Source organism: Branchiostoma lanceolatum, chromosome 9, assembly GCF_035083965.1.
Source record: "Branchiostoma lanceolatum isolate klBraLanc5 chromosome 9, klBraLanc5.hap2, whole genome shotgun sequence".
Taxonomy (NCBI): Eukaryota; Metazoa; Chordata; class Leptocardii; order Amphioxiformes; family Branchiostomatidae; genus Branchiostoma; species Branchiostoma lanceolatum.
This window is the reverse complement of record NC_089730.1, coordinates 621,772-634,296: the sequence shown is the minus strand read 5'-3', so window position 1 is coordinate 634,296 and position 12,525 is coordinate 621,772. Positions and strand designations below refer to the sequence as shown.

The 12,525-nt window shown below is 39.5% G+C and overlaps 2 protein-coding genes across 5 annotated transcripts in view; one reads left to right on the top strand and one right to left on the bottom strand.

Annotated features, from left to right (window-relative positions):
• Positions 1–12,525, bottom strand: part of LOC136441393 (LIM homeobox transcription factor 1-beta-like) — a 58,350-nt gene that overhangs the window by 12,466 nt on the left and 33,359 nt on the right. For both annotated transcript variants that reach the window (XM_066437665.1, XM_066437664.1), the window contains exon 4: positions 1,459–1,679. In XM_066437665.1, coding sequence (XP_066293762.1) covers positions 1,459–1,679 — 221 coding nt within the window. The remainder of the gene's footprint in view (positions 1–1,458; positions 1,680–12,525) is intronic.
• LOC136441389 (protein zer-1 homolog) overlaps positions 1–12,525 on the top strand; it is an 89,755-nt gene that overhangs the window by 51,071 nt on the left and 26,159 nt on the right. The window lies entirely within an intron of this gene.

Here is a 12,525-nt window from a genome sequence, read left to right as displayed (position 1 = left end):
GCGTTTTTGAAGGCTTGAAAATCCAAAATTTCCCTCGGGAACATGCCCCCCGGACCCCCTCTAAAAATTAGCTTACGGAACAAATTTTGAACTGGCTAGAGCCCTGGTCTGTAGTGGACTGTATGAATTCTGCAAGGATGGTATGTTTCTTAGTAGTGCATCTTATGAATTCTGGAAGGATGGTATGTTGTATTCTTTAAGGATCATATAATTACTTACTAATAGGCATCCTTGTTTTCTGGTTTTGTTTGATAACAAATGTTTTGGTCTCTAAGAAAATGTCTGGAAAAGGAAAGGCAGGCTTGCTAGTAATTTGTATTCCAGGGATCACAGTCATGCTGTCATTAACAGTGGTGTAACAGAACAAAAAAGCACAGATGCACATCAATACACCTATGTTTGCACAACATCTTCATACTTAGTGGGGTTGTTTTCATCATGCATGACATTATTAATACAGGAAATACTTATTCCCAGAGACTGTTTCTATTCTAGAAAAGAAAAGGGCAAGTTTTCAGTGTGAATTTCAAATCCTCACACCTACCCTTTTATGTTGGCAAACAAACAGTTTCATTCAACAGGGATTTCTATACTCTAGATCTTTGAAGTTAAAGATCAATTTCTCTTCTAAACATGTACATCTAATATTGGAGGAAGACATTTAAGGTTTCCAGTGTAATGTTCCCATGGGAGTGGCATCTGCAAGATTGTGCTCTAGGCTCTAGTAAAATGTCACAGTTCTCTTGGAACAGACGGATGGGAAAGCTATATTGTACCAACATGTACATATACATGTACGTGTACGTTTGTACATCATCATATGTCGCTAGCTTGAACGCTGTGTTGGAACAAATTTGAACTGTAATTTCCAACACAAAAATTGGACTTACCCAAATTTTCGACTGTACAGCTCCAGTCTTTGTCAAGGAATATACATTTGACATATTTTGCTGCTGTGCAAATCTTCCCAGTGCTACTAGAAAAAATGTCTTCAATCAAAATGAATAACACTGATTTGGCTGAATTGCCATGGAATAGATCAGGCTTTGTAGCTAGATGTATTGTCTGGGCAGTACTTGAAAATCGAAAAATGGGGATGTTGTTGGCAAAGTCATTAGATCTGAACAAAAGTGTACAGAAGAGAAAGGCAAATCCTTCAAACAAATGGATAGGTACATTTATTAAGAACTTTCAAAAATGTGATAATACTTTCTTGAAATCAGTAGTTACATAACTGTACATTATAACACTAATTTTGGACTCAGTCTGTCGACTTGCTTTAAATCACCCAGTGACCCATGAAAGTATGTTAGAAATTGTTACCTCAAAGAAAGCATTCAGACATCTTTAAGCTATTTAAGTTTGTCAAATAACTGTAAAAACTTTTTATTACTATAAATTTTGCGCTTCATACATAAATTTAAAGCATAAAGATATGATGGCTGTAGATTAACGTACCTGGACTCATTTTTGGCACTGCCAGCTGAACTTCCTTTTCATAATCGGGCTTGCAGTATAACTGTGAATTTTTCATGATGAACTCGTCCCCTTTCTGTAACCTCTGCTGACAAACCACACATTGGAAACATCTGAGGTGGTAGATGTTCCCCATGGCTCTCATCACAAACTCTGTAGAAGGGATGGACTGGAGACACCCTGTACACTTGGTCCCAAATAATCTGAAGATCAAGAAAATGTGTAATGTTAATTGGTCGTTCACAGTACATTAACTTTTGTATATGCCTGTTGTTTGTGTTAGCTGTTTATTTAGTTGAAAACATCATCATCATGGTTGACATATGATTTCTTAATCATGAGTGATTTTTCCTTAGACCTCCTACAGCAAGCTCCAGTCAGAATCATTTGCTCAGTAAAGATATGGAGACCATATACAGCCTGCTACTACATGTAGTTTTTTCCAGACTTTGAATTACAATAAAGGTTTATTACAGTGAATATCCTTTTTGCCTTTACATATTAGCACATACAAATGTGATGAATGTAAGAGGAAGGATTGCTGTGCGGTTGTTCAATCCTAGAGGAAGTTTGACTTTTGTCTAACCTTGTAGCGTATTTCTGCTGCACATACCCCCTGACTTGCAAACAAGTTGTACAGAGTAACAAGAGTTTTCTTGCTGCAGTCAAAATATATCCACTTTTAGTATAAGGAATTGAAGAATTAAAAAGATGCGCTACTTGAAAGATGACTAAATATCGCAAAAACTCAAGAGTTCTGATCCTTACATCTGCTTGGAGATTAAGTACGACTGGGTTTTATTATCTTCAGAACAGGATTTTCCTTCATGTTGTAATAAAAGTTGTTTTTTCCTTTGTGTCCTTGCATGAAATTTCAAGAAATGTGGCATGAGAACTGCATAAAATGGACAAAAACTTTTGCAAAGTTAAGCTTTCAAGATCTATTTAATGCTTCATAATTCTTGTACATATTGGAATCTGATGATACAATCATAATGTTGGCATTAATAATCTTTCTCGTCTCTGCTTTAGGTTTTGATTACATTAATCATTATTCTGTACATTTCAGCTTGGTCTGTGGTAGTCAACCAACGTCCCTAGCTTGTGTGATGGTATTGTTACAGTAATAATTTTGTCCAATTTGTGGACTTCACATGAGCTCTTCTCAACAAAGAGATAAACCCCTGTGGACAGGTTTCAACTCAAAGTGGATCACATCTATTTGTCATGAGACAGTTACCGTCTATCCTGGTTTTAAGTCCATAATGGTTTTAAGTCCATAATGTAATTACATTTGAACATAACAAAGACATGATATGGTACTCAGTGACAATCATGAAATGATAATCATACATAATATATCCTTTGTTTGTGGTGAGATTACTGCACAGGTACCCTCCGTAATTATCCCTGCTTCCCCTGATAACTCTCTGCCTCCCCCAGTTGAGGGAACACAGAAGTGTTACTAAATGTGTAATCACCCACCTGCATGTTTATTTCAACTGAAAGTAGGCAATTTTACGCTTGAGCATTTGCAGCTCTCCCGTGGGACACACAGGAGTGGTAATAATCGTTATCCCATTATGGCCCTATTGAGCCAAATATTAACTCTTTCTACTCAATTGGTTGGCATTATACTTTCATTTCGCTGTGGTGGCACTAATCTGGAATGGAAAAATTGGATGTAAATGTGAATATTGAAAATCCACACAAATTAGCTTCCAGAGGCAAAGCTGTCTGTTCTACTTCTTCACAGGAGATTAGCTTTAAAAGTAATTAGTAGTTTGGACTGGGAAAAGAAAGAAAACTATTTCAGAATGAATCATGGAAATAACTGAATTGCAATGCAAACAAAACAGACAGTGCACACCATTATGCATCTGTGCTCATCACAAAGCAGGAAATAGAAGTTACTGTTTAATATAGAATTATGGACATGCCTGTAATTCAGTACTGACCATTCAAGACGAAAGATGAACGATCTATTGAGGCAGGCATGGTACATGGGGAACTGCTTAATTGCACAGAAGGGCTATTATGCAATTTCCTATCCAGGCCCATGGTACACATAAAATCTCATCTTTAAAATGGACACATATTTCCTTGTTCATGTATCAGGTGGCCACATTTAGTAAGTATTTGTTTTTTTAATAGAATCTAAATGTACATTTTGTATTTTGGTCATTTTTCACACTGTACAATAGGCTACTTTAACATTCATAAGCCAGTTTATAGATCAGTATATTAAAGAGAAATGCTCACTACTAAAGACTGAGTTTTGCTTTCAGAGGTCAAAGGAAATTTAGTTTTTAAAGTAACATAAACTCTAACTTTCTACAATATGTAGCAAGGTACACAACTTACTAGATAATTATCAATACACATGGGACCAGAGAATATGTGACATCCTTATCATTGTACAGTTCTTTGAAGATAGTAGATAAAAATCACCACTACATAGCAAAGTAAATCTTGATTATCAACATAATGATTATTATAGAAATATTTTAAAGATAACTTCAAGTCCTTTTTTCCAGCTGACAGATCATGTAACGTTACAGGTTCATGGATCCATCTTCGACCAGTACTTAATATAATGAAAGTGAGGAAAAATGTCATTTTTCATGCATAACCATGATATTTCATGTTGGTTTTTAACTATAATTATGCTCATGTAAAGAAGCTTCCAGTGAGCCATCATTGTGGTTTGAGCTGGGGGAGCTATATGTACATGCATGTGTGTTGCACTCAGCTGAAGCTATTTGTATGCATCCTTAACATATCAGACATTGTTTAAAGGTAAGGTGAGTTTCTAACTGTTACAATCCCGTTCATTTACATAAGATGTAATGTTAGGAATGTGAGAGAGTACAGTTCAGACAACGCACAACAGTAATATTCCTGTTATGATGGAAACATCTAATTCTTCAAGACCCGGTGAGACTTTGGTCGAGCAATAATGAAAAAAAGCTCTATTTTGGCCCAAAAGATGTTTGCCAAGTGATCTGCATGCAGGTTCCATATGGCTTTATATGCTTCGATACTTGAGCTAATCCTGAAGAGATAGTCAATATGACTTGTATGCAAATGTTTCTCTTCCGCCGTCATGGAGTGCACCCCAAATAAGCCACTCACTGTATACACAGATAATATTGACTCATATGTCATGTTCAGGAAATATTATGTTCTTGCATTGATTGCAACCCAAACCAATCATTCATGTCCCCATGTGAGTCGTAACAGGCTGCATATTAATTCCCAGAAGAGTTGTACACAGTGAAGGTGTGTGATATCATTAACATTCAGTAGATACATGGGCACCAGTATTTGTTACACACTAATACCAGCATGGAGAAGGCAATGAATCACCTTCAGATGATATATATACTATGTGCTTATTGCCAAATTTTGTGGATTCTAGGTACAGCCATAAGTTTCGTGATGAGAGTGTTTTCATATTTCCATATGCCGTCCTTGCTTTATCTTCTCAGCATTCTCAGGTTAAGATGCAGACATGACATGATAGCGGGAATACACAATCGAATTAAGAGCACTGACTTATGTCACATGGACGCATGACTCGTTGATATCACAAATAATTAACAAAGAACAACCTACACAGAGAAAGTTATTCCCAAAGTCATAATCATATTTTTCCATCAGGAAGTGAGACTGGATCAGTATTCCAGACAGACTCTGTTTAATATATCAACTCACAAGTAACCTAGAGTTCCATTTTATAACCGCGTACTTTCGCCACATGATATCAACCGCAAAACTTTGTCCCGTCTAACCCTAGTTTAAGAGCTTCGTCCCGTACATGGTACAGTATTTTGAGGCATTTATATGGTGAATAGGCAGGAATACTAATAGGGCACAATAATAAGAATACACTCAAATTAAGGAGTTGTTATTAACTGACAGTACTGTAACTAAAAATGTGCGACCAAGCTAAGTGATCAGAAAATAGCGACGCTTGTTGACAGTTCTCGTGCTTGCCACAGTATTCTACTTTACTTCTAGTTCCATGAGTGTGCAATGTTTTCCCAGGGCATGATTTGCACACTGTGCAGTACTGTAATTATCTGATTTATCACAAATACTGTACACAACGATATGAACAGTCGGATAGAAATTCATGATCGGGACATCTATACAGTACCACCTTTGCAGAGTAGGTGTGAGCCCAATGCACTTAGCTATCTTCTATCTTGGTTTCTGACTGGCTGTCCGTAAAGCCGCCAGTGTTCCCATTGATAAAGGAAAAAGGAAATAGCGCTACAGTTGTTTCAAACGTCTGAAACAAAGTTGGCCCCTTCAGTTCCCAAAAAAGCAGCTAGAGGGCCCAAACCTACACCGTCCCATGAGCTATCTACAGCATATCCAGAACATGAGATATCAAAACGGAAGTTCCACTGCAGTACAGTCAAACCTGCCTAGGCGACCACCTTTTCAACGCGACCACCTGGCCATGGCGACCGCTTTTTCTCGGTCCCGAAAATTTTCCCCGTAGGCACAAGCATAAAGCTGCCTGCCCAAGGCGACCACCTGTCCAACGCGACCGCGACCGCCACGAATTGGGACCGCACAGAGCACAATCCCTGCCCATGGCGGTCGCCTAATTTTCAAGCGTGTGGTGACATCAGATCATTTTGCTGTCGGATTTCACGGAAATGTTTTCAAGACTTTAAAGGATAAAAATAAGATCAAAAATATATGGAATAGCAATGTTATACCATCGATTCCTCCATGAAGTGTTTTGATAAAACGTTCCCCCTATAAACATTGTAAAGACAAATGTTTGTGATGTTGTTGTGCCTATCGTAATCTTATAGTTTAACGTGAACTCAGTTTCGTTTAAACTCAACTTTCAAAACGAATACGTAGTGCATGGCGTCAAAAAGTCAGATTTCACAGAAATTACTATCTATTTCTTGTATTTTCAACAAAAATGTGTCTGTATCTTGCTAAATTCCGCCGGAAAATGACTTCGCGGCGGGCAAAACATCAGGCGAGAAATGTTGTTCCTTGGTCCCGACGCCATCTTGGATTTCGGGCGGCCCGGATTTGGCGTACCGCTGACCTTTGTAAAACACGATGATTTTGTGTATGAACATTTACGAATACTCTAGTTATTGGTGAAAATCAAAATTCTTATTTTCTTTTTATTTCCATGAATCTCACAAACCTTTATTGGATGCTGTGCGTTCTGCTGCACTGACTTACCCTTCGATGCGGTGGCACAGAGCTTCGCGGCGCGGCGCGACGAAATCACCGTTTTCATCTTTAGTTGTCAGATCGAAAATTTTTTGACCCTTTCATCCAGCGGTCGGCGACCCAAAAAAGGCTGGGACCAGCAGGCGTTTTCTAGGGATCTGTCTTAGGCCTTAAAACTTCGATGATGTGCGTGCCTTGTTTGTACTATTCAATGTAACGTGTGAATGCGGGAGGGCGCTGCGAGATCATCGAGGCAACCATCGTTTTGTAGTCAAAATTATGACAAAAATTTGGACACGATGTAGCGGTATACAATTATTACATCGATAACGGAAAATGTAATTTTTGTAGGATCTTTCTGTCAATGAGAATTGAACCTGGTGAGGGTCATGCTGTCTAAATTCACATAATTTTTTCATCATTTACGTACTGTATTTGAAAACCTCGACCTGGAAACATGTGAGTGGAATCCTCTTCATGGCGACCACCTGTCCATCGCGACCGTTTTTGCCCGGTCCGCCGGGTGGTCGCCTTGGGCAGGTTTGACTGTACCTTTAAAACCCAAAATTGTCTTATTATCTGGTATTTAGTAGAACATCTGTTAACAATCACTATAACTATAACTATAACGACGATGATAACATTTTAATTAAAATGCTCCTCAAAGGTGAAATAGAAAGATCTGCACTCCCAACAAAATGTAGCATCATGTGTAACAGGTACATGTGTATCGTGTAGGGGCTATAAAATAATGTAGGGTCATGACAACACACTTGGTATCTTGAAAGCATTGAAATTGAACAGAGTCAGCTGCTGTAGTTAGTGCAGTACCACCTGAACAGAGAGTCAGCTACTGTTACAGTAGTTAAGCCGGCATCACAAATCAAAAACCTCGCTGAAGTTAAAAATCGCCCGAGCGTTGATCCTATTTTTCGTTGAAAATCTGCCCTGTCACAAGTTGGACGGGGCTCGGGCGACGTCTGACGAACACTAATAATTATAAATCCCCCATGGGATTGTACCATCTCTTGGACACGGCCGAAGTCAGATTTGACTAACCTGGTAAAAAGCCAATATTTGGATCAACGTATGACTTCTGGATTTCCGAGTTGTGGGAAATATGTAGGGCATGAGTGGAGTAGACAGGTACAATGAAGATAATAACACTATTTGTGATAGACCAACTCAAATGCTACCACAGGAGCCACAAAGTCAACAGACCAGTCTACTGTACTTGGGCTGAAAATGCCCATTTGGAGCTCGCTGACACATCAGCCAAGCTCAATTTGTGGACCAAGAATAAGCTGCTGTAGTAAGAACAGCATCACCTGAACAGAGAGTCAGCTACTGTACTTAGAACAGCATCACCTGAACAGAGAGTCAGCTGCTGTAGTTAGGACAGTACCTGAACAGAGAGTCAGCTGCTGTACTTAGAACAGCATCACCTGAACAGAGAGTCAGCTACTGTACTTAGAACAGCATCACCTGAACAGAGAGTCAGCTACTGTACTTAAAACAGCATCACCTGAACAGAGAGTCAGCTGCTTTAGTTAGGACAGTACCACCTGAACAGAGAGTCAGCTGCTGTAGTTAGGACAGTACCACCTGAACAGAGAGTCAGCTACTGTACTTAGAACAGCATCACCTGAACAGAGAGTCAGCTACTGTTCTTAGAACAGCATCACCTGAACAGAGAGTCAGCTGCTGTAGTTAGGACAGTACCACCTGAACAGAGAGTCAGCTGCTGTAGTTAGGACAGTACCACCTGAACAGAGAGTCAGCTGCTGTAGTTACAACAACATCACTCAGTGAACAGAGTCAGCTGCTGTAGGCCCAGTTTACACATGCATTTCCAAGCACATTCAGTACTAGTCAAAGTCTGACTCAGTGGAGTCGATTTTGGACTGTGTAAACTGAAATATAAGGTACTCAAGTACCCTTTTCCCAGACTCGACTTGAGTCATCTTGAAACCATGCTCAAGTCGGCAGAGGCGGCGGCACGAAATTTAGAATGGGGGGGCGAGATAACTTGAGATGAAATGTCACTAAGACGAGCGCCGAAGGCGCGACAATACTAGGGGGGTCCGGGGGTATGCTCCCCCGGGAAATTTTGAAATCTAGACCCTCTGAAATGCTATTTCCTGCATTCTGAGGGGCAAATTTTGCTGGAAGAGTAAGCTAAGTTTAATGCCATCTCTATTTGTAAAAAAAAATGCAGAAGGTTTTCAGCTTGATTTTGGGGGAACGGCGCCCTCCCGACATATTTTTTCGCCAGAGGTACAACATGCTCCCACAAGAAAATTAAAGATTCTTGACCCATTGAAACCGTATTTCCTGAATTCTGAGGGGAAAATTTAGTGGTAGAGTAATCTAAGTTTAATGACATCTCTATGTAATGAAAAAAAATACAGAAGGGTTTCAGCTTGAGTTTTGTTGGACGACGCCCTCCCGACATATGATTTTTCCACCAGAGCGTGACATTGAAAACTTTAAAATTTTGACCCATTGAAACGTTGTTTCCTGCATTTTGAGGGGCAAATTTTGCTTGACAAAGAAAGCTAAAAAGGTTAATGACATTTCTATATGGGAAAAAATACAGACGGGTTTCAGTTTGAGTTTTGGGGTGCGATGCCCTCGAGCAACATATTTTTCACCGGCGGCAACGTATTCCTCCGGGAAAATTTTGAAATCTTGACGCCCTGAAATGCTTTTTCCTGAATTTTGAAAGGCAACTTTTGCTGATAGATTGAACAAATACAGAAGGGTTTCAGCATGAGTTTCAGCAGGAGGGCGACGCCGTCCCGCCATCTACGCCGGCGGCACAACAATCCTAGGGCGCAACAATCCTAGTGTGTTAACGTACGTCGGAGAAAATTTTGAAATCTTGACGCGCTGAAACACTATTTCCTGCATTTTGAGAGACAAATTTTGATGGTAGAGTAAACTAAGTTAACAAAATCTCTGTCAGTGAAAAGATTCACAAGGGTTTCAGCTTGATTTTTTTGGGGGGCGACGCCCCCCCAACATATTTTTCGGGGGGGCAGCCGCCCCCCTTGCCCCCCCTGTGCCGCCGCCACTGGTCGGACTCAAGTCGTGTTTACTTGCATGTGAATCCACGGTGCCGACTCAAGTCTACAAGTCAAGTCTACTGGTGAATTATGCAATGCTCAGGCCAGAGGTCATATGAAAATCATTGAAAGCACTTGGCACAAATTTGGAAATTTTGTTTCTTACTCTTTTTTCCTTAATTTTTTGGTATGTATTTCATAATTTTGTGCACTCTGTTGTACAAGTTGGTCATGATTCAAAGCGAGACAATACTGCAGTCGTCACACCACCGGCGCAGCTGGGCATTTCAAGTCATTTGTGGCCCTGGGTGTAAACAGACCGCACTTGAGTCAGACTTCAGCTGAGTGTTCTCTGAGCATGTTTGGAAATGCATGTCTAAACCCAGCCGTAGTTAGGACAATATCACCTGAACAGTCACCTGCTGTAGTTAGAAGCCTGAGCACCTGTAGTTAGAACAGTTCGACATGACACTTCAGCTGCTTCACCCACAGTTCTGTTGGCATACAAAGTTCTATAAACAAGCTGAGACTGTACAGGAGCTCCTCCATAATGGCAGAGGTCATCCCCAGGCAAGGTTGACATTTTCCAATGACCTTTAGAGGGATGGAAGCTGATGAGACTGTGACCATTTCTTATTTATAGGTTGAAAATATAAGGTTTTAGTCAAAGTACTTTTTTGCAAGAAGTTGTGGTTTTGGCCACACAAATTTGAATTCTTCTTTGATGGATTCTCTGCATTGTCTTTTTGTGTAGATTTTTACCACTTTAAGGAGGTGGGTCCAGATTACTCTTTACTTCAATTTGCTTTCCATTTTACCCCTTTGATATGTTCTAGTTAAAATTTTCATTGATTAAGAGAACAGAATAAGAAATTAAGTCTGTATAGTTTCACACCAAACTGATTTTGTGAGCTTCATTTGACCAGTTACATATTATCATGAACATAACCATTAATAACAAATAACAAGAAGAACAGTTTAATTATTAAGGTTGTATAGTCTCACCACAAAATGTGAGCTTGTTGTTGAAACATATTAGCAGGCTGCTAGACTGTGCTGTCACAGTTTCTACAGAATTCCATGCATGTATGCTGAGAGGTTCTTTGGTTTTGTGACAAAACTACATTAACTTAACATGCTCAGAGGTATGTTTACAACTGTAGTGTGATTTTATGCACATTAGCAATAACCATTCAGAAAAAAAATGTCTGACTGTGTGCAGAAGACTGAAATGTTCGAAGAGATGTTAATCAAACTACTGCAGCTGTATGGCAGCTTTCAATCAGTGATGCTATTTTATGACAAGGAAATCTACTTTGCAAATGTGGCAATCTCTGCACTCCAGTGTAAAATTGCAATGTAATATTAGTACAGAGCACCAGAGATGGATTATTTGTCTTGTGGTCTGCTGTCCAAGTGATCAGAACATACAATGTATTATGATGCCTACGATAACTTCCCATACTATAATAATACATGTAACTACAGGCACAACCTGGCATTATATATGCTGTGTGGTCACAAAGTCTGCCTAAAGAGGACTCAGCTCACAGTTGGGTAATAAATGCCATTAACATTGTATGTATGTTGGGGAACATCAATGATTAGAGCTGGAAAAGATATCCACTGTGAATAGCTTTATAATTTATAATATCTAATTATACAAGATCCAGCTTCATATTGTTTGCAGACAAATTGTGAGTCATGTTTCGGGCCTGTTTTAGCATAATTTCTGTGTTGCAGGTCCCTATGTTTTGTTGGGTCTGTAGCGCAGAAAGGCAGCGTACCAGATATTGAAAACAGAGAAAGTACCAGTACAGTAACTGTAGATTTACTCGCACTAATTATACTTTTTGTATTAATACATATGAATTTGATTAAGTAAATCTGCCTTAGCCTGTGTCATCTTCTTATCTCTGATCTGTTTTCTCCTGATTATTCTAATTGAAGAGTGTTCAATTTGTTAATTGTATACCCCTGCTTGTCACTTAGTACATGATCAGCAGATTTCCATTGTTTATTCAACATCCCACAACTGTGATAATTACTCATATCAGCTTTTGGAGAAAAGTCCTTCTATTCACCATGTCAGTTTTGTTACTGTGATTTGTAGGTAGTGAATGGAGGGAGGTCCTTGCTTCATGCTGTAAAACAGTCAGACTGGGTTATACCCTTGTTTCACAGCTCCAGCACTCAGCCAACAAAATCTGGTCGGCATTAGCAGGAATACCTTGAAATGGTTTAGTTATTCCTGCCTGTTGATAAGGGGTAACCCTAGCCTGATGTTCCATAGGAGCTGTCTACTGTTATTACTGATGACTGGTACAAATGAACCAGGTGGTAAGAGCAGTCCTATTGAGACAAATACAGCCAAAGGGTTTAAGCCTAGATCATGTTGGCCTGATACTCGACACTTCTGACGATAATGAATGACACATTTCATCAAATCGAAGGTCACACCTGTGAGACAAACCCTCCATACTACTGACAATGGTAAAAAATGTGGAACTTTCTCCTAATTCACACTATGACAAAAAAGTATATAAGTTGAGCTTTCTCTACTGGACGTTTGTGTGGACATAAGCTACATGTAGTCTGAATGAGACAAGGCTTGATACAGGAACTATGGGGGAACAGGTGGGCAAGTCTGATGTAACAGATAGCTGGAAAGCTACTTGGATGGGGCTGTATCCTCATGCTTACATTTATCACCTGTCCAGGACTGAGCGTTAATGCAACAGATCCTACCACTATTTCATGGCTT